The 26,344-nt window shown below is 37.8% G+C and overlaps 1 protein-coding gene across 4 annotated transcripts in view; it reads left to right on the top strand.

Annotated features, from left to right (window-relative positions):
* Window positions 1-26,344, top strand: part of cadm4 (cell adhesion molecule 4) — a 330,099-nt gene that overhangs the window by 213,039 nt on the left and 90,716 nt on the right. For 2 of the 4 annotated variants that reach the window (XM_087285660.1, XM_087285658.1), the window contains exon 1: window positions 8,600-10,108. In XM_087285660.1, the coding sequence (XP_087141786.1) occupies window positions 10,027-10,108 (82 nt within the window). In that variant the 5' untranslated portion in view covers window positions 8,600-10,026. 4 annotated transcript variants of the gene reach the window in all.

The raw sequence follows: 26,344 nt of genomic DNA, 5'->3' as shown, positions 1-26,344 counted from the left end.
TATGACCAGTTTAAGTACTTGCTAAATATACTTCAAGACAGTTTCTGTTAGTGGTGGTTGAAAAGTGTCTGAATCTTATCCAGCCAAATTGAATCAAAATTGAACGGAATCATTAAATCTGTATTGATACTCAGTCCCAGTCTTATCTCTGGTGTAAACAAACCTAAGTGAGTCAAACAGTCTATTGGAAAAGCTCAGTGACTGTCGCACATCCTCTAACAAGTCCTTAATTGCTTACAGAGGCCTTGTTTTCACAGAACTGTCTGTATTTGTGTATCTCTGAGAACGTGGGAGATATTCTGTGTCGTACATCTCTGACAGTGAAGATGCATTAAGTGAATCTGTATTCAGTGTCTCTGACAGTGACGACATATTCTGCCATTTCATAATCTTGTTTTGAAGCCCAATGACATTATAACTTGTATCATGGTTTGGTTTTTATTCTTTCGGTATTCCAAGGCCATTTATATTTTGATATAGTAATTGGATTTGCTTTGATTTGTTTTGGGTCCGTTCTTATATAAGGGACCCAAAAGAAGAAATTTGATTTAGCATACAATTCAGACAGAACATTTTGCCATATTTAGATTCTCATGATGTGTATTTATTAGATTTTACATGGATGTATGCATACATTATATTTGATCGTGGGAAATATTGCAAAATACACAAGATGACTAGGATGCAAAACCTGTTTAAATAACTAAAAAGGAAACATTTTATGAACTTACAACATCTTTGTTGGCAGCCAGAAAATACAAAGTTTTTTTTAAACATGTTTTAAAGTACAAATATTTGAAAACTACACCTTATAGACTCAATGATAATCTAGATGTTTACATGAAAATATTCATTCATTAATGCAATATAATATAATTTTTATTTATATAGTGCATTTATTGTGTATGGCCAAAATACACCTAGAGTGATTCACAATTATTAAGGGGGTCTCTCCACACTACCACCAGTGTGCAGCACCCACTTGGATGATGCGATGGCAGCCACAAGAAAATGGTGCCAGTGCGCTCACCACACACCAGCTATTTATGTAGTAAAGAGACAGCGATAGAGCCAATTCGTGGATAGGGATGATTGGGAGGCCATGATCGGTAAGGGCTGATGGAGGGAATTTGGCCTGGACACTGGGGTTACACCATTGCTCTTCACGAGTGTGTCAAGTGTCAAGTTCTCAAGTGCCATGGGATTTTTAACAACCACAAAAAAAATCAGGACCTCGGTTTAACATCTCATTTGAAAGATGTCGCTCACTGACAGTATGGTGTTCCTTTACTTTACTGGGGCGTTAGGATGCTACAGGGCGATGTGATGCCGTTCCTTTTCTCGTTAACCAGCTGATTGCTTATCTGCATGTGGATGACTTTCCCACTTTTACCAGTTTGTCCAATTAGCTTGACATGTACGTTGGTGGACTTGAGATGCAGAGCGGAGTTTACGGAGTGATGACGGGGCTTGAGTCTGGTGAGGAACAATTCCTGAAAGAGGGTGAAAAAAACAGAAGCCAAAAAATAAAATAAACAATTAAATAACAATGTGAGAATGTGGAAAAATCTGAAAGCATTGTAAAAACCAGGCAAGGGCTTTTCTTTTTCTGGATTGCTTTTAAAAATACTGCGGTTGGGTTTAGAGAAGGGGGTAGGCGGGTCAGTAGGTGCCTTTCAAGATACTAGTGGTTGGGTTTAGAGAAGGGGGAGGGTGGGATGATTGGTCCGTTGGTCAATCAGTCAGTGAGTTAGTCAACAGCAGGCTCTGGTGGATTTACGTCAGAAGAGCAAGTGCGAATGGCACTCACGAGAGATATTTGAGATCTCTAAAAGCATACAGAATGGTCTCTGGTGGATTCGTGAAAACAAAAACGCAAAGAAATGTAGCTTCTGGAATGTATTTTGCTCTCTCCAGAAATTTATTTAGCGTAATCAGAATGAGCCTGGGTTGTTGATATGGCTGTGGCATTAGTACACCATAATATAATAAAACTTTATACTGAAGCTTTTGATTGATTTGCTTATTTAATTGTGCATATATTTAAAACTTTCATAAAACAGATTTTATAATGAGGTCCGTTCAAAACATATGACCCTTTTACCAAACGGATCACTCATTTTAGATTCATAGTGCACATTCACAATAGCAATAAGATCCCTTTCAATTATTTTTCTTGGTAATTTAATTGGAATTGGAATTTAATTATGCAAGTTGAATAATGAACTCATTTTAATCACTCTAATACTCTCAACAGTCTGGATAGCACTAGAAGCGTAACTCTTGATTAATTGTGATTACAGTTACATCCCATGATTCCTCATCCCACTCGTTTTAACATGATCATGTGCTCCGTCTCTCGCTGTTCTGTCCCAGACACCTCCGTCATCTCCATCCTCACCGCATAAATGTCAAATTAAACGGCTTCTTCTTCGTCTCGCACTCTCTCTCCCTCTCTCTCTTTCTGTTGCCCTCTCTCCTTCATTTCCCAGCATGCTGGCTTGTATAAAAGGTTGTTATGTGAGTTAGGTGTTAATTGGTTGCTGAAGTCCATTAATATTCTCCTTGCGACTTTGCTCGTCAAGAGCCAAGCGGGGAAAACTGATGAGTGTGTGATTTTTCTCCAGAGAGGAGCGTGAGGGAGAGAATGAGAGAATGATGGAGAGGGAGGAAGAAAGAGCAAGGTTCAAAGCCCTGCTGTAAGGTCACTGGCACAGAAGGAAAAAAAATGCGGAGAGTATTTAGAAAGAAAGAGACAGAGTGACAGTCTAAGAAGGCAAAGAGAGAGAGAGAGTCAGATAGACAGAGCGAGAGACACTGTTGATAAAGAGCCACTAAAGGGCACTATTCAGAGAGGAACTGAAAAGGAAGATTATGTTATCATATGGAAAGAAATAGTTCCTTTGTGGGCTGATAGATAACTGGCAGAATGGGGACGAGACGAGTAGGGATGAAAACAGTGTGGTGATCACGTTCCTGCTCTCCTGTTCCTTTTGATAAACAACACATAGCACTGCTCAGTAGGCTCTGATCCCGGTGAGAAACAGCACACAACGGTGCTCTCAGAACTTGCAAGAACACACTTCTTGTTGACCAACTTCATTCCAGTGTGTTTGTATCTCTGCAGGTGGCTCTGTACTTACCGGAATGGGGGTTATTACTAGCTACAATGCTAACTTAACCCTACTGTAGTGCAAAGACAAACACAATCTTTGTCTTGTGTTTTGTCCCACAATCACCCCCCAAAATCCTTACTTCCATCTGGCATGTTAGACCAAAGTAACCCCTCTCATTTGTGATTTTCAAATGGCTATTTCTGTAATGGAAGGCTGGTGTGCAGCAAGGAAAACTTTTAGCATCATTTGTTAGCATAGCTTTTGAAGCTAAGGCAGTGTGGTTTACTTGCAAAGCTCTTACAAGCTAGCCTCCGTTACACATTGTGTTTGCATCTCTGCAAGTGTGTATGCTTAGTTTTAGGGAGTTATTAATTGAGGAAAACAGCAGTGTAAAGGCAACCACACAACTGTTACGACTGAGATCAAAATTCAGCCAGGAGACCCCATGTTGACATTGCGAAGCAGAGCAGCTAATATTTACAGTGCATTTAGTCATTTAGCAGAAGCTTTATCTGAACGGACTTACAAATGAGGAACATCACAAGCAATTTATCATATTAATGGTGTTGCTTTTTCAGTAACAAGCTACTGGGGAATAAGTAGTGGTGTAGCGTGACAAAACAGCTATATCATATTTGTCACGCAATATCGCCCATGCAGCTTTACAGTCTAGTGAACTGAGGCAATAATCAAAGTGATTCATTTCAGGGAATCAGTTCATTTGGGCGGTTTATGTAAATGAATTGGTCTCAGAAGAAACTCATTGATTCTTGTCTCTATTCAGTAGTCCATTTGCTGCATTTTGCAGAGTTTTAATTATTTACACTACCATTCTAAATTTTGGGGTCAGTGCAGTTTGTTTTTAAATGTATTGGTTGTTCAGCAAGTTTACATTGTGTTCAACAGTGACTTTAAGTGAATTTATGATTCTGCCATTATATGAAAACTGAATAGATGCCCTTCTAAACTTTTTATAAAGTTTGTTTTTTAAATATTGATAACAATAAGGCATTTTGTTGTGTACCAAATTAGTACAATATGTTGATTTCTGAAGGCTGTGAAAGAGTTGACTGAGCAATATAAATACAGTACCTGACAAAAGTCTTGTCGCCTATTCACGTTTTAGGAGCAACAAAGATTCTAGTTGATCATTTGGTAAATGAAAGGCAAAGGCCTCTAGATCACGTTTATTTTACCTAAATAAAATATGATCATGCCTTGATTTTTAATTGTTTAATTTGAACAGTTAGGTCTGACTTTGCTTAGACAAAAGTCTTGTAACTTAATAGAAATAGTGTACAGTATAGAATATAAAGTCATAGTGCAGTAATAAAATAATGAATATTGTGTATGACTCCCATGAGCTTGGAGGACCACATCCATTCATTTCTGCAATGACTTAAAAAACCTTTTAATAAAGTCATCTGGAATGGAAAAGAAAGCTTTGCTGCAGGAGTTTATCAAGATTCTTTGGATTTATCTTTAATGCCTCCTCCTCCATCTTAAATCTGGATACTGGGCTGGCCAATCCTGGAGCACCTTGACATTCTTTGCTTTCAGGATCTAAATTTGCCCTCTCCTGTGGTTTGTAATGTAATGGGCAGCACAAATGTCTTGTTACCTTGAGCTGTTGATGTTGTCATACACCCTGCAGATCTCTCGCATGGCCCCCATACAGAATGTAACCTCAAACCAGGATTTTTCCTTTACCAAACCTGAATTTCTGTGAGAATCTTGGATGCATGTGGGTTCCAAGTAGGTCTTCTGCAGTATTTGTATTGAGTGGGATGCAGTTCAACAGATGATTCAACTGAATAACTTTGTCTGAACCACTTTTTCAAATGATCAGTCAAGTTGTTATTATTTGCTCTTACAACTGGGATTGACAACAAGACTTTTGTGAGGTAGTTTTTAATGGTTTTGTCCATGTCTCTTCATTCTACTTCATCCTTGTCGCCCACCTGCATGTCCAGACCAATCTGCCCATATCCATTCATCCATCTTTTGACTCTCCATCGGTCTGACTGTGCGTCCATCCATTCATCCATCCATCCATCCATCCATCCATCCATCCATCCATCCATCCATCCATCCATCCATCCATCCATCCATCCATCCATCCATCCATCCATCCATCCATCCATCCATCCCTATAGCTACCTACCTATCAATCTACCTATCTACCTGCTTTTTTTTTACATCCGCCAACATACCTGATCAATCCATCCATCATCTTTCCAAACTGTTAAAATATCATCAAAGCATTGACAAGTAATTTTTAAGTAATTTTTTGTGAGTGAATAACTTTTGTTTTAAACAGACAGATATAAAGCAGTGGTTCTGCAGCACATCAAAATTTCTTCAGTGTTGACAGCTTCATTATAATAAAAATGATTCAGAGTTTTCAGTTCAGACAGAGTGTTACAGTAGTGTTGCCCTTAGTGAAATATTTTAGCTGTTCAGTGCTGTAAACAGCCAGTGTGTTTGGGTGGTGATTGGGGTTAGTTTAACTCCAATAGCTTTAATAGCATCCCACAAACTGAGACATTGGTGGACTTGGATTTCTGTTTGGTCTGTGTTTTCGTTGCAAGTCAACTGTGTGCGTGTGCCTCTGGGTTTTGCGCGTGTGTTTGTATAAAGGGTGATAATTGTGCTCATAGGTTTAGAGTTCGTGTGAGGTTTTAATGAGAAGAGCTCACAGGAAGCTGTCTGATTGAGTAATGGCTGCCGGCTTGGCATAAAAGCCTGGCACTAACAAACAACAAGACTCAGAAGGAAAGAGAGAGAGAAAGAGTGCCAAAAAAGTCTTCCATACACACTCAGGGCCCATGCACACTCGTTTCGCTCTCTCTCGCGCTCGCTTACTCTACGCCCTTCTTCTCCTCCAAGAGACTTAAATTCACCACTCCCCCACCCACACGCATTATTACATAGCCTGAAGGACAAAACGCAAATTTAATCTGTGATAAGCAGAACACAGGATCAGCGCATCAAAAATACCCTGCACCTTTTCTGCTGATGCACCAGGATTCCTGCACCCACGGAAACCCAACCTTCCCACCTGCAGCCTTGGGCTTTCTTGGACTAAACTGTTGGTGCTGGACTAAGTTTTAAGTACCTTAATGTTATGGTATCACAAGCAGTGTGCATGAAGCATTCATGAGTTTTTAGCATTTCCCTCTTGCAACTCATGTCCCTTAAGTGCATTGGCAACATTTGGTCGGGTGTGGTGCCAAAGAAAAAAAAAGATTGGGATGAAAATGAGGAAAGAGGAACAGGAACAGGCGGACTGTGGACACAGTTTTGTGCTGCACACAACTGTAATGAATACTTGCATATAGTCGCATCAGTATTAATACAGCTCAGTGCTGAATGACACTGTTTATATTGGGTTTCAAGAGTTCACACTTAACTCATGATTTATAAATAGCTTGTTATATGCTGTCCCGGGAGAAACCCCTGAGCTCAAGGAATCCTCGGGCCCAGGGCTCCCTACCTTTCACAGTGCAAAGGAAAGATTGAGCTCAGGTCGATATCAAAACTGCCCTGCTGCTGAGGCTAAGGTGAACTCTCTGAGAGTAAGACATTTAGGAAAAAATACTTATTAAGAGGCTTATTTTGTCTATAATATAGGACAAATTTGGACAGTGGAGGGAAACTGGGGAACCCAGGGAAAACCCATGGGGACACAGGGAGAACATGCAATGTCTGTGGAAGGGTTGACAGGTGTTGCGCACAGAACGAAACGGGTAAACTAGGGAAGACTTTCCACTACTTAATCAATCGCGAATGTTTGGTTATATTAGGCGAATACGAAAAAGTGTAAAATGATGGTAATAACAGAAAAAAAAGTGTCACTAAATATACTTTTTTGGCTGTTAATATACCGGGGTGACCCGCCCAAGTAAAGTCTATGTGTGGGAAACACTGCAGCTTAATAAGGGCTTAAATGAAATGATATCTGTGCCTCATTAGTCATCTAAAAAGTAAGCAACCATCTAAAAAGTACTATTTCAATGACCAACGAAAGTTTGGATACATTTGCACAAACAAATTCAAGAAGTCTACAGGTTTTAAACTTTTTAGTATACTTAGATTGATTGGAATAGGTGGTAAGTGGATGGAAAGAAGGACAGAAGGATGGACAAGTGTAGGCAGGTGAATGGGTAGGTAGATAGATGTAGATAGGTAGGTGGATAGATAAATAAACTGATAGGGGAGTATTCAAATGGATAAAAGGATGCATGGATCTATAGGTTTTCTGAATGGGTACAGTAGGTAGATAGATGAATGTATGTATGGGTAGGTGATATGAGTATGGAAAGGTCGATGATAGGTAGACGGTTAGGTCACACTTTATTTTGATGGTTTGTTGAATTTAAGTTACTTTGCATCTACATAACAACTATTTCTTATTGGATTATTAGTAGACTGTGCGGTTGGGGTTTGGGATTGTGTAAGTTGACATGTACTTGCAAAGTTTCTCATAGTCAGTTAAATGTCTGTTGAAGGAGCAGTATCAACAGATAATAAGCAGACAGTTTACTAATACTCAAATGGACCATCAAAGTAAAGTGTTACCGATGGTTAAATTGGTTAATGAATGCATGGATAGGTGGTTGGTTGCATGGGTAGATACTAGGTAGATAGGTTGTAGGGAGATAGGTGTATGGCTACATGTAGGTGGATATGCATACTAAGTATATGTAGATAGATGTAGATGCATTGCTAGATAGGAGGATCAATGGATGAATGGGTAGGTATATAGGTGGCTTGATGGGTATGTGGGTGATAGAGTAGATAGGTAGATGAACGATTAGCTAGGTAGATGGATGGAAGGTTAGTAGGTTGTTGGTGGATGGATGAATGGCAAAGTATATGGGTTGGTGGGTGATTAATTTGATAGTTGGATGAATAGGTGTGTGGGTGGATAGATTGATAGGTGTATTTATTTATTTTGTGCACTAAGTTAGAAGATCAGTTCATACTGTATCTAGAATGCAGAACAGCAGTATGAATTAATCAACTAATTGACTAGTCTTTCAACATTCACACAGCTTTCTGTTCTCTCATATTTCCTTTATGCATACACTAAATACTGTTCATACATGAATGCACACAGACTCACACATTTAGGCGCACGCAGCATAGTATAGTACAGAATGTACAGCACGTTGTAAAATAAAATGCATTCATTTACAACAGTTCCTCGTGACCTTGTGAACACTCTCTGTGCCAGACAGATAAAGGCTGATCAGAAAGAAGCTGATGATCCGGAGAGCTTTAGCAAAACACAACCAACAGTAGGAGTGAGAATGAAAGACAGTGAAGCTCACTGACTAACTGACTGTTTTGCTTTCTGAATGACTGCTATTGTGGACTCATACCCTCCCCTGCTCTTTACCAAAATAATTGACATGTGGGATATGCATCTGCCAACGCGCACACACTCAAGTATATATATAAGAGAGTTCTCCTCCCAAAGTGTGTCTGACCAGTTTTAAGAGAGGTTATGCAAACATCTAAGTTCTGGATTGCTAGCAGACGTCAAGAAACAAAGGTTGAAGGAATAAGAGGACCGTCACCGGACTAATATAAAGAGTTATGAAGGATAAAAGAAGGGGAGAGGTGGATTAACTTTGACCCAACCTTGGAGGAAGTTGGGAAGTTGCTAAAAGACTTTGGGGAAAATCGAATGGAATCAGGAGGTCACCCGAGGCACAGACCTGGAGTTGTGCTGCTACACATTGAATATCAGTCTTGCCAATCACAGTGTGTGTTAGTGAGGATTCCGGCTGTGCTCAGTATCACGGTGTGCTTAGAACACTAGTATGATCGGCTATCCAGGGCTTTAAGACACCTGCACAAAGGCACATGCGGTTCGATAATACATTACTCTTTGTTAGAGATCATCCTGGGCTTCTTGTGCTTCTACCGTCGGTGATTTTTAGTGTTTTAGAGTCAAACCTTTCAATATTTCACACATACGCTGTAGAAACACGCTCACTCAAAGTGCTGGCACATTTCTCAATCAGTTACAAAGGAATTGCAATGAATTGAACTTGAGATTTTAAAAATGAAAGCCTGAAATAATCTTGATGTTTTGCTTCATGCAGTCTAAACTTTAATATCATGTTGGATTGGTTATAGAAATGTTTATAGAACGTAAACAACGTTGAGCGTCTACCAGAAAATCTGCTTCTTTTCTGAAGTTGCTCAAATGTGGTTATTTAACATCTTTCAGTTTAAATACTCCTTTCCAATCTGCAGAAAACAGTTGGCAGAGTAGATAGCGCATTGATTTATGATTGTTCCAGCGAGCCAGACTGTGTTTGCGGTATCACGGTGTCATTCTGGCACTGAGGTGTGTGTAGTGACGAGGTGAATCTCAGCAGGCTCTACCTCATCACCAAAGACAAAAACAAACTCGCAGAAACAGACAAAGTGTTTGGAGGAAAAGCAGGACTTTCATCAGCGATTGGGATTCAAAAATCTGTAATGTGGTTAGCCGGCTACCGCTTCAGATACAAACCTAACAGCCTTCTGCATAACAAGTATGATATTATCTAAAAGCCACTTCTCCGTTAGTGTTGGTAGCATTCTCATTTGAGTGGTGTGACAGTAAAGTTAAGTGTGGAAATTGCCACGTGAAATGAGTTTTTTTTTCACTCCTGAACATGAAGATGGTACGCTTTTAATTAGCCGCCTTTGGTCGGTTTGCTATCGCATGCGATATTAGGATTCAAACGCAGTCGCTAAAGTGATTTAGTTAACCCGGCACTTAAAGAGCTCTGGTGTTTAGTGTAGTAATTTTGCTGCGGTTTCAGCTGTCGGCTGTGTAGCGTGTGCTGAATTGTGCAGTCATCAACTACAGAGGCCTCATTGATCAGCCAGCGAGCCTCAATACACAATGAGACCAGGCCAGCGATCTCTCCTCCTCTCCTCCTCTTCATCCCTCCTGCTGCGATCCCTCGTTCTGCTCTCCCTCTGCCGTGAGTCGTCACATTTCTGGCTTTACTTCTCCATCTGTCTCCTTTCTGTTTGTAATTTCTCAGCACGCCTGGAAATGAATATTTCTCCCTCTGTCTGTAACCGTATGAAACCCCAGGCTACTTTCATTTCTCTTCATCTTTCTCATCTGTGTCTCGGCCTCTCCCTCTCTCTTTATTTTTGACGGTCTCGATCTCCTCAGACACTTCTCTCTGTCCTTCTCTCTCACTCCGCCTCGGAGGAAGATAATTTATGGGAAGGAGCGGAGAGATGCGCGTGTGAAGAGAAAAGAGGATACGGGGAGAGGAGAATGGAGGCCGAGCCAGCTGGCAGATTTATGATTGAGGGATCAGAGAGAAGTGTGGACCAAAGACAAAACAGATTGAAAATAGTGGTGTCATGCACTTTTCTCATTCTCTCTTTTTTTTCTTGATTCGCTTGGTGCTTCTGACGAGAAAATACACTTTAAATATAGCGTTTCTGTTTTGTTTTTGACAAATTACCAGCTGGATATGTGAATGCAAATCTAATAGCGTTTTTCGTTTAGTATGCAAAGAGACCCGGGTTCAAATCTCAACCTAATAGGCGCTTTTGAAATAAAGCAAGCAAAATTGCGGCAGATCTTGACAGCTTGTGATCAACCCACATTTTCATTGTATAGAAAAGATTTGACATTTTGATAATGACTCTGTTTTTTGTGCTCCGGTGGAAATAAAGGGCACATGAGTTTAGAGTGATGTGATGCTGGGTAGAAGATGACAGAATCTGCTAGGGATTGACCAATTTATACGCTGCCATAGCACTTTGCCTTAGGGCTGTGCAATTTGGGGAAAATATCTACACTGTAAAAAGTTAAGGTAACTCAAACCATTTGAGGAAACCAATTGCAACAAACCATTCAAGTTCAAAAACTAATCCTTAATGAGTACTGTGAACTTAATCCATTTGGGTAAACGAAACAATTTGAGCTTAGTAAAAGCCAATAAATGAAGAGAACTCACACCAAAACTTAATTAGTTAAGGCAACTCAAACCGTTTGAGGAAACAGATTGCGACAAACCATTTGACTTAAACAAATTTATATGAGTAGTTTTAACTTACTCCATTTAAGTTAAAGCAAGTATTTAATTAACTCATTACCTTCTACACTGTTCAGCTGTTGAACTTCGGATCTCTTTTCAGATAAGTAGAATTAATTTTCAGTAAGTTTTGGGTTAACTACACTCATTTCATTTGATAAAGTTGACTGTTGGGTTTTACAGTGTACTGATTTACTGACGCTATTAGAAACGAATGTGTTTTACAGTTATTCCATGCTCTTGGCTAATCTTAAAAAAAAATCTGTAATTTTACAGTTTATTTCTGGAAGCTGGGGTGCCGGAAAAAAAAAATCTATAAAATAACGGGCATTAAATTACAGAAATGTACCCTAAAATAACGAATATTAAAAAACAGAAATTTACCAGAAATTTAAATTTAAGAAAGTTTCTGTAATTTAACATCTATTATTTTACGGTATATTACTGTAATTTAACAGCCGTTATTTTACAGTTTTTTTCCGGCACCCCAGCTGCCGGTAATAAACCGTAAAATTACACATTTTTTATTTACAGTGTATTTACAGTACATATATTTTTCAACTATTAGAATTTTAAAATAAGTATGTTTAATTTCATTAGCAATCATTTTGTATATGTTCATATATATATATATATATATATATATATATATATATATATATATATATATATATATATATATATATATATCCATTTCAGAATTAAATATAGGGGAGATACAGATAAGAGAAAGAAAATAATTGATGATAAGAGAAAAAATACATATTGGTCTACATTGCATAAATGCCCACATTCCTCAAATGGTTTGAGCTACCTTAATTGTTAGAATTTTAAGATGTAGGATTATTATTAGCCTGGTTGTTAGCCTGCCCTGGAGCAGGCTAGCTTCAAACAATAAGTCTCCATAGTAACTGAGTTTACCCTCCTTTCATGCAACTGAGTCAAGGCTAAATTCAGCCAGGATAGCCTTAAAATCCCAACTTAATCCTTACTTTTGTGCGATACCCCTCTGCTTTACTTTATTTACACTGTATTTTAGGATAGAATTTAAAGATGTTGCATATTTTATGATAGTACTTACATCCCAAACTGTGCTGGGCTAAATGTGCTTGTTTTTTGAGCAAACTGTACAAGTGATGCTATTGTAATCAGCAGAGAACTCATGAAGAGCTGATAAAATATCGTCACCTTGGGTTCTATCTGCATTCTGAATGATTTTGAGATATTGAGCTTGAAAGTTTTTGCATTCCTTGGAAAACAGTATGTGTGTAACATTTGTTTCTTTAAATAAAAAGTCCTAAAATGTAAACAACTTATAAAAAAACATACCATAATGTAAATAAGTAGTCATTTAATAAGAATATATCAATAACTCAATTTTGACAAAAATGCTGGAAGGAACCTCATAATTCTAGGGTGATGAAACGTAAATGAGTCAAAACAGCAACGTTGTTGAGGAGGCAATCATTATTTTATACTCAAACCAGGCCTGTTGAGAGTGAAAACTTCTTTAAACTTGTACATGTACCATGAACTAGCACACAATAAAATACAAATTAATTTATAAGACTGTTAAATACAATGTGAACTCTCCATTTTACAGCAATACCAATTTAACTTAGAGTACAAGTAATTGAACTGCTGTATATTTAATAATTTACAGGCAAAATTGTATAGAATTAAACATCAGTCTTTTATTAGCAATCAACCAAAACATTAGTATTTAGTGTATTATGGTGTCAGTTTTAACATCATGCTAGATCATGCACTATTTATTGGTCACTAATCATAAACATTTATTGCATGGATTTCAGAATGATAATTGTTCCTCAGTCTCATTTTTAAGTTTCATTACAACCTGTTCACACACTGAAATATAAATGAAAATCTCATAAAGTACATACAGACCCCAATTTACTTAATCTAACTTAATTGCATACCGGTTTCTCCCATAATAACATCCTATTTTAATCTTCATATTAAAATCCATGCATATTGCCACAAAACATAACTGTTAGTGTACATCGTTAGGCTGGTTTGATCTTTTTTTGCAAGCTCAGAGATAAAAAAAAATTGGACAGCAGTTAAAGTGCCTCAAAACCCACTAGGTAATTAGGCCAGAAATTTGTACACAGCTGGTGTGTGAAAAGCATTGACATTCTGGATTTGGATGCCAATAAAATCCCTGATTACCTCCGGTAAATGTTGAAATTACCTTACATCCTCAAGAGAAACAAGTACCATGCGAATAGGACTAAGCACAGCATTTTAGACTAACGATGCTTCTGAAAAGAGAAATAATTCTATTTTAGTGAAGGTCAATGGAGGGGATGTTGAAGATGAAGAAGCAAAGAAAAGTAATGACATGTGGAAAACTCAAGCAGAGAGCAGACGGTTTGGTAAAAAAGAAAGAACAGCGGAGAGTTGTAAAACAAGAGATTGAAGTTAAGAGGGAATTGTTAATACAACCATTAAAATGAGCAGAACACCAGGGAGGAAGGAAACGACAGTATAACAACGATGAGAACGGGACAAAATGAGCAAAAATACAGACTCTGTAGGGACACAGAAACGGCAAGAATGAAGGAAGCAGATATGACAGTGGTTTTATGAAGGATAACCTCAAATTCACTCAGGGACTTCTGCAGTTAAAGAGAGCACGTATTCAAGAAGAACCTCAAGGAAACGCAAGATTGGCCATTTTATGGTGTAATTGCTGTTTTTCCCAGAGTATGTGCACTTATAGCTCAGCAAGGACATTGTTGTTCCTGTTCTCTGTGACTCACTAGCTCAGGTTGATGTGACAATCTGTCTATACTTCAGACTTCTCTTGCTGTTTTTCCTCAGCTTTTTTAATAACATCACATCCTGGGGTGCTGGAGCTCATTGTCAACAAGAGAAAAAGTCAACAGTCTACGCTGAAAAGCTAACTCAAACTTAAATTAAAGATCTGAAATAAGTACAGTAGTAACATATTTATTATTGGACAATATCAGGGTTTTTTTCTGTCAGGAGATATTGCATTTTACATGCTCATGTCTACTAATTGAACATTTGAAATAAAAATATACATTATTTAATTTGCTAACTCACATTGTTATTCTTAAGGTGAATAATTAACACATGATATAACGATGATGTGACGCTGACAACGGAAGTGCAAATCCAAACACAGGGTTTTATTAACGGGATGGTCATGCAAGCAATGATCAACACAGGAGCAAACTAATGTACAGTATAAGGGCAATCCAGAGTCCTAGTCAAAAAAAAAAAAAAAACGGCAGATCATGACAAGGCGGGCAGCAGGCAACTTAAAACAAACAAACAATGTGAGGGTCAAAAACATGGCAAAGCAAGACAAAGATAACACATAGTAACTAAACAAAAAAACAAGACTCAGCAACATAATGTGTGTTTGAGCTTTACTTATAGTCTAGGTAATCAGTCTGTGAGCAGCTTCAGCTGTGTGAGTGTTTGCAATCACTGGTGACTTGGTGCAGGTGTTTGTATGTGTTGCATAACTAAATATGTAGTCCATAACATGGCAGATTTGTAGTTCGTGTGAATGTGAGTGTTTATCAGCAATCTCTGGTTGTTAGATCGTTGGTGATCGTGACACATGAAGAGTTTAGATGCAAAAACCTCTGAAAGCAATTAGATAATTCCTTCTAGAATTAGCATTTTTCTTAAATTAATGTGTGTAGGCTCAGAAAGTGTATATTTTTATATAATGACAATAAAGTTCTTCTCATTGCCTTTAAAGGGAAATATCTGAACATAAACACAGGAGGCTGAGAAAAATGCTCATTTTAGGTGAAAATTTCAGACAAAAAGCTTCCCTCAAAAAATTACTTTTGCTGTTTTATCAAACAACTTTAAAATGAGGGATTTAAAATGAGTTGAAACAACACAATTCTTAAGTTTTTTTTGGGACAAAAAACAATTAAGTTAATCAATTTGTGTTTGGAAAATATGAAGGAATTGTGTGGATTTTTTACAGTGTTCAAAAAAATTCTGCTCATTTGCTTCCGGTCCTTCTGTTGACGTTAACCTAAAGGCTTCCATAGCACCTGATATTAGTGCCTTCTCTTACCATAAATTTGCTATGAGGGAATAATGCATAAACAAAAACCCATTCCGTTTCAGTCAGAACTACCTGAACATACTGAAATAAAAGTCTTAGCATGTCCAGTTCATGCAGGTATTAATCTTCAGAATAGTCAACAATTTACCAGTTAAAAAAAGATGTAAAACTTTAGTTTAGAACACAATTCACACTTTTCGCTACTGGCTTATTACCTGCCTATTAATAAGATATTAACTGTTAATTAATAGCTATAAAGTATTATTTTATGCTGCATCCCTAATCCTACCCAAAACATAAAAACACAATTTTTACCATACTAACTAGTAAAAATAGCCTATTGGTAATTGCTTAAGCTCATAGTGTTAGTTTGCATATGGTAATGTTCTAATGCCTAATTTCTGATTGTGAAGATTTTTATTAATCTCCCATGTTTTTTTGTTACCCTATAACTCCAAAATTAGCTGTAAATCAAGGAGTCATAGTTTTATTTATTTATTTATTTATGCTTTGACTCGGATTATGAGACTTTTCCTCCAACAAATTTTGATGTTAAAAAAGTTTGAAAAACTGACATTGCTGACATTTTTTTATACTTTGAAGTGATTTAACGCATGGGTTGTTGTATGTTATTGTACAAAAACCCAATAATATATCTGTTATTTTACAGACTAAATTTGCTATATATTATTTTTCATACAATAAATCATTTCAATCTACTAAGTGACGTTTATTTATAAACTTATTTCAAGAGGATCACATTCTTATGATTGACCATAGCTGGTCCCGCATTAGCTAATGCATGATTCACCAATCAGATGATTCTTAACTCACCATAAATAACTAGCGTTATCTTAGTCTTGAAGTCCTCGGTTATCTTAGTCTTCCTCCCTCCATCCAAAGACATGTGACTTAGGTTAATTGACAAATCTAAATTGGCACCAAATATGTGCTCCTAGTCAGCAGTTATCTCTTCAAAAAATTCTTATTTGGTCATCAGATATAAACAGTAGGTGAGTTCTCGAGATCTATCTGAGCTCGAACTCTCATCTCACCCTACAAACTTAAGGCTCAAGGATCTTATGAGCTCAGGGCCCCTTTCCAGGACAGCATAACAAACACACGTTATAATCAATCATCAGCTAAGTGTGAATATGACAATACAAAAGACTGTTAAAATGCACAAATTAATTTTCAACATCAAAAGTCAACAGAGCAGAGATGAAGTTGCCATACTTCAAAGCATAATTGGAAAAAAAAAGCCTGTGAATCACGAAATATGGAACCTATTAAGCAATTTTTTTTTGCAGTAAAAAGGTAATTATTAGCCTGTTAGTATCAAACAGAACTAGAGATGATTTCAAGTCAAATCAAAATAATTTTTCTCACAACACACACTAATTCAAAGCATATTTACAGAAAATAGTGATGTCATTATTTATAATTTTATAATATCCTGATAGTATAAAGTGCATTCACACCATATCGTAATTACCATAATTATGAGATTCCAACTTGTAATAAGAGGTCATGCATAAAGTGAGAATTTTCTGAGAGCTGAGACTTTACTGTTTGACCGATGGACTGCCTGACCTTCGCAGACTAAATTAGATGCTGATAATGCCATTGAAATCAACACTTTCGAGTCTGAAGACATAAAACGCTCCAAATAGAATGTTGTCAGGTGAAACTACTAGCGGTAGTTTACATTTTGCAGCAAAACAATCAAGATTGAGTTAATTGCTATCATAATATATTGCTCTTTTTGAGTAAACTACATGCTCGCGGGTAAATTTGCACATCATTCTAATAATAAATGCAATAAAATGCATCACTAGTTTCAAAGTCACTAATAAAATAACTTACATTCGCTGATCATGTGACTCAGAAAGTTTTTATGTAACAGTAGAGTGCTGTTGTCATTAAAGAGGAAGGGGGTCGCACAAAAATTAAGATGTTCTAAAAGTCTATCTAAATCTAAATTTTTCATTTCAACATTTCATTCATGCTAATAATTTGATTTATAATGGAAGAAAAAAAGGAATAAATTAGAAATAGACTAAATAGAAGCAATTTCAGTGGTTTCAGACATTCGAACCATGCTGTATATTCATAATCTCAGCCACAAAAAGCCATTCTCTGCACCAGTGTGTGTCTATGCGTGGAGTGAGAGAGATAAAGAATGGCTCTTTAGCCCTGGCAGAATATGCTGTTATGTAATTCTCAGCAATAAAGCATTTTTTTTCCTTTTGCAGTTGAAAGTGAGATGCTGTTGGGGATGGAGGCCAGGTTGTGACAGGATGAATGTGCATGGGTGTGTGAGAAGAGTTGTGATGGTCTGGATTTCAGCGCTGACCGTAGGGTAACTCTCCCAGGCTAGCCTTGTGTAATTGCCCTGTAAATTTCCTGTAAGCCCCCTTTGTTATTACCGACTGTAAATGTCTCTGCAGCGCCTCCAAACAACACGTCAGGAACACGCATGGATCCGAAATGTTCACGCACACACATAAGGAATGTGAGGAGATGAGGGACAGAATAACCTGATTGGTGCCATCTAGAGAAATAGATGGACGGATGGAGGGAGAAAGAGAGATGAAATGGAGTGAGGAGAGAGTGCTATGACTGAAATATGGTGATAGAACAGAGGAGCGTAAAACATGAAGGTCAAAAGAAAGAGAGCGCGAGCGGATGCGGCAAGGGGAAGAGATAAGGGAGAACAGCAGCGAGAAATCACAGATGGAACAGGGAATGAAAGAATAAACATCATAAACAGACAGTGAAACGCTGAAGGTAAAAATTGCACACAATTGGAGCTTCAGGGCATATTCTTGAAATGATTCTTAGATCAAGCAACAAGATGTTTTCTTGATTTGCTTACTTGCGAAGCTGTGCTTTAGCCGAAAATGAACATTCATCATTTGCATCCTTGTGTCATTCATTCATTGATTCATTCATTCTTCGGCTTAGCGGCTTATTTATCAGGGGTTGCCACAGCGGAATGAACTGCCAACTATTCCAGCATGTATTTTACACAGCAGATGCTCTTCCAGCCACAACCCAGTACTTGAAAACACCCATACATTCACACACTCACACACACACACACACACACACACTGAGGCCAATTTTGTTTAGCCAATATACCTATACAGTCTTCGTACTGTGGGGGAAACCTTAACACCCGGAGGAAACCCACGTGAACACAGAGAGAACATGCAAACTCCCCTCATTCATTGTCATTACAATCCTTTTTGAATTTTGTTTAATATACTGTAATATAAAGACATTTTGCAACCCAGGCTCATTCTGAACATGTACCTCTATATACATTTCTGGAGAGTGCCAAATGCATCCAAGGAGGTACGTTTTTTTCTCTCACGAGTGTCATTTGCACCTGCTGTTCTCTCGTAAATTCACCAGAGGCCGCTGTTAACTGACCATAACCCAATAGTGTTTTCAAAGGCATCGATTGACCCGCCAACCCACCTCCCCAAATCCAGTCGACAGTTTTAACAAGCAATACAGGAAAAGAAAGCCCTCATCTGATTTTTACCATGTTTTCAAATTTTACCACATTTTCACCTTGTTGTTTATTTTTATATTTTATTTTTTGGATCGTTATTATTATTATCTTGCAGGCTTTCTAAAACAGTTTTTTGTCAGACTCAAATCCAGTCATTGTGGTCAACTCCTCTCTGCGTCTCAAGTCCGCCGAAGTTCCTGGCAAGCAAACTAGACAAACTGTTAGCAGTAGGAAAGCCTTTCGTTTTAAAGATGAAATCCAGCCATGCCTATTTCAGTCTATGTAATTTGCAACCTCTAGAAATGTATATAGGGCTACGTTTTTTCAGAATGAGCCTATGTTGACATTTTGATAACTGTAGTCAAAGCAACAAAGTATCCTCACTTCATTCAGCATTCTAACTTTTGGTAAACTGTCTCTATGTTTTAATATATTGCAGGAAAGTAATTGTTTTCTGTTTGGTTCTCTGTAAAAATGAAGCCTCATTCACACTACAAGTGACTTGCAGCGGCAAAGCGATAAGCGATTGTTCATTTCAACGGAGAGTGAGTGACAGTGACCATTGGCGACAAGGTGGCCGCGTCTAGCAACATGACAAAATTGAGAATGCTTCAGCTTTAGGCCAATCATGAGCAACTTTCTTATGCAAAAGTCAATAGCATCAGTAGAGCTCATGTGATCCTCTTATAGCTCGCACAGAAGCCAGTTGTATTCTCCATGCTGGTGCAGGTCATCACCCAGAGCGACAGCTAGCTACAAAGTCGCTGCTAGTGTGAATGAGGCATGACCAGCGCTTATTTTGTGCTAAAACACACCGAATCTGGCACCTCTGAAATTTGATCCGCCCTCCTACCCAGTTCGCTGTTCACTTTCACTTTCTTCCGCGACTCCCCAACCCTCTTCACTTTCATCCACAACACTCCTGCATTGCTCCCTTTTGTCCGTGTGTCACCCCTCCGCCATCCACCACACCAACACCCTCCTCTTTCGTGCACAACATCTCTCCCTTCACGGGTAATCCATTACCCTGATCTGTTCCGGGACCTCGCAATTCAAAATTAAGCAGTGGGCATGACTGGTTGTACTTTACATTTCGCGGCATGTAGTTTGGAATACAATTACATTGCTTAAAGCCATGAAAATAATAATAAAAAAACAATTAGCATTGATACATAAATTGGAAAAACAGACCTTTTTGCATGTTGTCGATTTATAGTTTTAGTGACACCTAGTGGTGTGGATGTAGCAGATTTGAAGTGCCCAGTAATTTAAGTGTTGCAGAACTGAGTATTATTGAGCAGGCCATGTGATCTCAGAGTGGTGGCACTTTAATAAGCCTTCTACATATAAAATAACAGCTTTTTAGCTGACTGAAATCCCCGTTCAATTCTTTGTGTAAATCTAATGAGGAGAAAAGGACTGCATGAACCTTCAATCTAAATGTCCAATTATTACAATGATGGCAGATTTTAAGTCACAGCAGTTTGACATTTCCAGTTCAGTCAAGACGTTTGCTTAAAATAATTACTTTAAATAATTAAGAAGAATCCATTCAAGGCTACCATTTGCATGTCCTTCATTATTTTTTAAGTTCAGTGAACTCTTAATTTTTTTCTTACAGTTCAGCTTTAGATTAAGAATACAAATGAGAGAGAGAGAGAGCGAGAGAGAGAGAGAATACAGAAAGGCAAGAACATGGATGTAATTAGACGAGTGGAACAAAGAGACAAGAGATGGATGTTAAGTCCATTTTCTCCTCTCTTCGCTTTTTGCATGTCCTTTTCTCTCCCTCCTTGCCTTTTCCCCTGCTCCTTCTCTTTCTCGCCCGCACGGACAAAGCTGCATGATTATACTGCAAGCCTGAGCAGCAGAACAAATCACATTTCTGAAGGAGAGAGATGGAAATAAACAGGCACGCTTGCTGGAGAGATAGCGCCGAGAGAAACACGGAGGAGATGATGAGGAATCCATGGTGGGGAGATAAAGAAGAAGAAAGTTAAGGAAATGTAAAGTAGGGGAGACGCGGAGAAAAAGTTGGAGGAGGTTACAAGGAGAAAACCAGAGGATGCAAGTGACGGATGAAGCCAGTTACTGAGGAAAAGAGAGCTTAGCGTGAGGGTTCAGGGGCTGAAGATGAGAAAAGCGAGGGAAGAATGAAGGAAAGAGACGGGGTTTGATGTTAAAAAGGAGGTGGGGGAGCCTGTGTAGGTGTGAAAGCGGAAGGGAATGAGATTAGTGAGGAAAAGCAGGCGGTAGGAGAGGGAATTATGAGTTTTAGAGAGCAGCAGAAAAGAAAAGAAGAGAGAAAAGAAGGGCAGGCGATAGAAAGACGGCGGATTGGAGAAGAGACAAGGGAAACGGAACTGGGGAAGACCAGGAATAAGAGAGTGACAGATTGAGATAAAAAAAGGAAACAGTGGGGATTTGCAGGGGATTATGTATTATTTATGGTGCGAACGTTTCTTTAATCGTTTGATTGGCAGAGAATGAGATTCTTCAGAGAGATAGTTTTCATTTCAGGCCATGTAGTGAGGAGAATAAGCATGGCATCTCAGTCTGTCAGCTTTCCTACCTAAATCTGCTTGCTTGCTGATTACCTGAAACATTAGGGTTAAGAAACGTCAGGTAACCGGAAAAATAAAACAGTGATGAGTGACTCACAAGTTACGAAGATATCAGGTGCTTACAGAGCGAGGTAGAAAGACTGAAGTGAAATTGGATTAAAGGAGAGAATCAAAGGACGTCGTAACGTTTCAGCAGCTCTAGTATTGTTAAACTTTGACGTGAATCTCTTAGGACGTCCTCATCCTCTGCCTGCTTGTCTGCTAATTCCTTTGAAAGTTATATATGTGTTATGTAGGACTGCTGTCTGTGTGTGAGGGCGTCTGGTGGCTCCACTGTAAGCTATAATTCAGCTTGTTAATCTTGAGCAGGGTTGTTGCTCATACGCCAACTGCTATCTGGCCTTCTACCAAGTCACTAAATTGAACTCACCTACCTAATTTAGTGCTGCCTTCTTAGTAGGGGGAGATGGGGGATGATTCCCTCCCTTATGTCTGGAGTTTATTGAACCCAGATGAAAGATGACCAACATGAAACAGTCCACAGCCATTGTCATGGCCTTGCGACCACTGATAGGCTGCAAAAGTTTAGGATGACCATCTCACAATGTGTTTGATGTTACAACCTGTCTGTTGAATAGCTAAGAAGCAGTGGCATGCTGCTATCTGGGCAAAAAAAGAGCTAAAATGAATACCTGTAAGTTGGATTCCACTAAGCAGGGTGCGAATTATACATTGACTGTCGGGGGTCAAGTTGTTCAGTTATGTTCGGTAATGTGCATCAGTGATCCAAATGTATATATTTAATTAAGTTACATCTTATTTCTTAATCAAACTTATTGTTATGTTTTTAGTGTTTTAAAGGATATTGAGCGGTTCTCAATGATATTTGTGACATTAAATAAACTGTGATAGGTTTGTATTCCTGCACCTGTTATTGGATGGCCATGCCCATTTTAATTTTACTGTTTAAGTTTCATGTGCAAGCAAGTGCATAATAAAATACAAACTATGCATCTAGTTTTACAAACACCTATAGTTTAAATGCCCATTTTACAAGAAACATGTTTTGCGAACACTTACTATGCCTGTTGTCTCTCTAGATTTGACAGTTTCAAACCGCTGAATTAATATTTTTGGCACAAACATGCATTCACAGTGGTTTGAACGGTTATACGGGTGGTCATTTAAGTTATCTATTACTTTAATTATTAATATTATTTAAGATACAGATCAGAGCAAACAATTTCTTAACTATTAAAGGGCAGACCCCCGATACATCTTGTTTTGATGTTTTTCAGGGGGAAATAAGCATTAATTAGGGGGGTCAAACCCCCTTCAAACCCCCCTGTAATTCGCACCCTGCCTCTAAGGATAAGTTTAAACAATGATGTAGAAAAATAGAAATTATTTTACTTCAAATGTTAACATGTTATGCGACAACAACATTTTCAATCCAATCTGCATTTGCAAATCTGTGAAAATGGTCAAAAACGCTGTATTACATATGCTACGATGTGTCACTTCTAGAATTTGTCGTGTGTTAAAACAAGTCTCCAATTTTGGTTGTAATGTGACTTCAATCCACACTTTGCTGATGAATTCACCATTATTATCTGTTTGTTTGCACTTACTTTTAATCTACACCTCACTAAACACGTAGCAAACGGGTGTTTACACAAACACAATGATAATGTTTTCATCATTCATCATTTCATCAATTCCAGCTTGTAAACTGTTTTCAGATTAATGTGTTTTCAGTCCCAAAAATGAACAAGAACAAGCAAAAGGACAAGCAAACCACATAAAAGGTTTACTGCTTTTGGCTGAAAACATTTGGTAACAAAATCTTATGTAGTTGTGGCAGCAGGTCTTGCTTGAATGACGCGTCACAGCTGTTTCCAAATAGTAATGCATCTCACTTTAATTGTTTAACATTAAAATATTCTTTTACTAACTTGCATTAGTAGAAGTACTAAGAGTTTCTTAGTGTGTGTACTACAGTAAAAATAGTTGTTTTGGACCACACTCATGAGTTGAGTTGGCAAAATCTGTCCAGACATTCTTTACCATATCTTTTGTTGTCTTCGGTTTGAGCAAATTGTTGTTTTAAATGTTTTGCCATTTTAAATATTCAAATATAAATATAAATATTTAAATATACCCCAATGTACTTTCAAATCTTTTGAAGTCGAAAACGTATTGAAAATTTAAAAGGAATTTATCTTAGGGATTTTTTTTACAGTTTGTATTAACAATTAAAAAAAACAGTTCACCCAACATTTTAAATTGTCATTTTTTACTAACCTTTCACTTGTTCAAAATCTATTTTGAGTTTCTTTTTTTTCTGTAGAGCACCAAAATAAGATATTTTAAAGACTTCTGGTAGCAGGTACTCATTGACTTCCATAGTATTTTTTCCTACTATGAATGTCAATCAGAGCCAGCAACCAGCATTCCTCAAACTAACTTATTTTGATAAAAGAAATTAGCTTTTATCTTATTAAGATAAAATAAACTCATAAAGGTTTAAAACCACATTAGTAAATGGTTAGGTAATTTTTATTTTGGGGTGAACAAACCCTTTTAAGTATTTTGTCAGGTTGTAACGGCTAGATATGGCCTTTTTAAAAACTTATTTAGAGATGAAAATAATGTTTTATTTACTGTTATTTAAATATTGTTTTTATATTACACACCATTAATTTTAACTTCTATTTAATTCCTATTTAATTCTTAATTAACTCGTATTTCAACTAATAAATTACTACCATATTTGGTAAATTTGCTCATTCAACCTCTTTTCCATCAGCATAAGCAGTGTGTGCACATGGTGTGTATTGATACATCGCCCTCATCTGGCCAAATCATGAAGTACTCAATCAGATAAACCCCCCTACACTCCCGACCCCTTCATTTATTTGCTCCTCATAGCATCAGTATGCCGGCATACTATCGATTGCTTTACTTTCACACTTAATCCAATTGTGAGCATGTTGTGTGTGTTATTATGGTTTGATTCTAATGGGGTCAAGATGATCCATCTGCGGTTTCTTGTTGTTTTCGCCCAGCCTTCGGTGCTCATAAACTTCCTTGCCCACAATGCAGATACGACCATAAGCTGCTCCCACGCAAGTTTGTGTAGCCCCTCCACTTTGTTGCTGGCAGCTGTGAATGTGTCCAAAACCCGCAGCTGTCTTTCTCCTGCCCCGTGCCTGCCTCTTCATCTCGCTCTCACTGTCTTTCCACCTTCATCAGCGGGTTGGTGAGTTTCTCCAATGCTGTATTGGCATCACGGCACGCTCCCCTTCCTGCGTGCCATTTGTTTTACCATTCTCATCCCTTCATTTCGGTCATTTACATGAAGAGGAGACAGCTGGCGTGTGGCAGAGTGCATTTAACGGATGCTCAATTAGCCGCGTTTTGTTTGACTTCTCAATCAAACACATTTAGCTACTTTTGTTGGGAATTTGGCCACACTTGTTCGAGTTCTGTTGGGTTTGAATTAGGCTTTTAATTGCCTCCCATGCATTCACAGACCTTCTCTTGATGTATAGTGCTGTTGGAACAATTAGGAGCCATTAAAACAATGGCGGCCAAGTCTGCGGACGCCCGAGCACAGAGTAATAACAGTCATTAGAATAATAATTGGGATAGCAATGGCGGTGCCGATTGTCGTGATGTGAATCACAATATTGATGCGGAGGACAGAAATAATAATGGCCACAATTACAATGGCAATTGTGCAAAATTTCGGGACGTCCTCAGTCACTGTCTCTCAGTTTTTCCGCTGTTCTCGTCTCTTGATTTCAGCTCAATACTTCACCTGTCAATGTTTTATTAACCCGCTCTTGCTGCACGCTGAATTTAAGACAAGGGTACTCAGAGATGGATAGAGGCTGACAGGATTAAATTTAAATAAAGCCAGACGAGCAGGCTATCGGGTGATGAAGCATGCCTTCCCGAGCCTTTATAGACTCTCTTTTATTTCCCTCCTGAACTTTTGTCTTTTGTCTTGAAGTATGCCACAAACTCTATAATAATCCTAATTGTTCCTCTAAGAAACATTGCGCCTCTGGTTTATAGCAAGGATGAAATGTGAGGAAATGTTAGAATGCAAGCTTTACATTAATGTTTAAGGGATCTTTTCAACTTTGTTCACCTAAAAGTAGACTTTTTTTGGAAATAGGCTCGTTTTACAAGTCACCTACTCTTTAAACCCTAATGTTGTCTTTACTTAATTAAGTAAAGTTGACTGAAAATCAATTTAACTTACGTACTGTACCATGAAAATGCATAAACTTAAGATTTCAAATGTAGTATGAGCTCAAAATCATAATTAATCCTTTGAAAAAAATAGGTTGTTTTCACAAATGTAGTCTTGACTGTAAAATTCTAATATGTGCAACCTTTTAAGTGCAAGGTCTTTTTTTAAAATCAGAAAACAAATGGCTTCAGGTATAATTATTCATCACAATATATGAATAAATGGCTACTTATTTTTTGTTTTGAATTTATTTAAACATGCCTCAATTTAATTGAGTAATGGAGTTTCCCAAAACGTGCATATTTAAGTTTATTTAACTTGCCTGTTTTGTAGACTATACTTAAATTATTCAGTTCACCAAACTTAGTACTAAGTTAAATAAACTTCAATATGCAAGTTTAGGGAGACTCCATTTCTCAATTAAATTGAGGCAATGATTTTACTCAATTAGTTTAGTTCAGTCAACTTAACAGGGAAGAGTTAAACGTAAGAGTTTTACTGTTTTTTAATCCACTCAGACAGTCTTAGGATCTGGCATGTTTTGAGGAATGATTTGTTGATATGTAAACTAAACATTACTCTATCTTAAGGTAATGATGAGTTAAGGCATGCGCTAATCATGAGCTAACTTTAAGTACAACATGAGTCACATGAGTTCATGTGTGAATAACGGCTACCTTAATTACATGTTAGTACATGTTGTTAATTAATGTATATACTGTAT

Source organism: Danio rerio, chromosome 16, assembly GCF_052040795.2.
Source record: "Danio rerio strain M-AB ecotype USA chromosome 16, GRCz13ab, whole genome shotgun sequence".
NCBI lineage: Eukaryota > Metazoa > Chordata > Actinopteri > Cypriniformes > Danionidae > Danio > Danio rerio.
The sequence above is the reverse complement of the archived record's forward strand: the minus strand, read 5'-3'. Positions and strand labels throughout refer to the sequence as shown.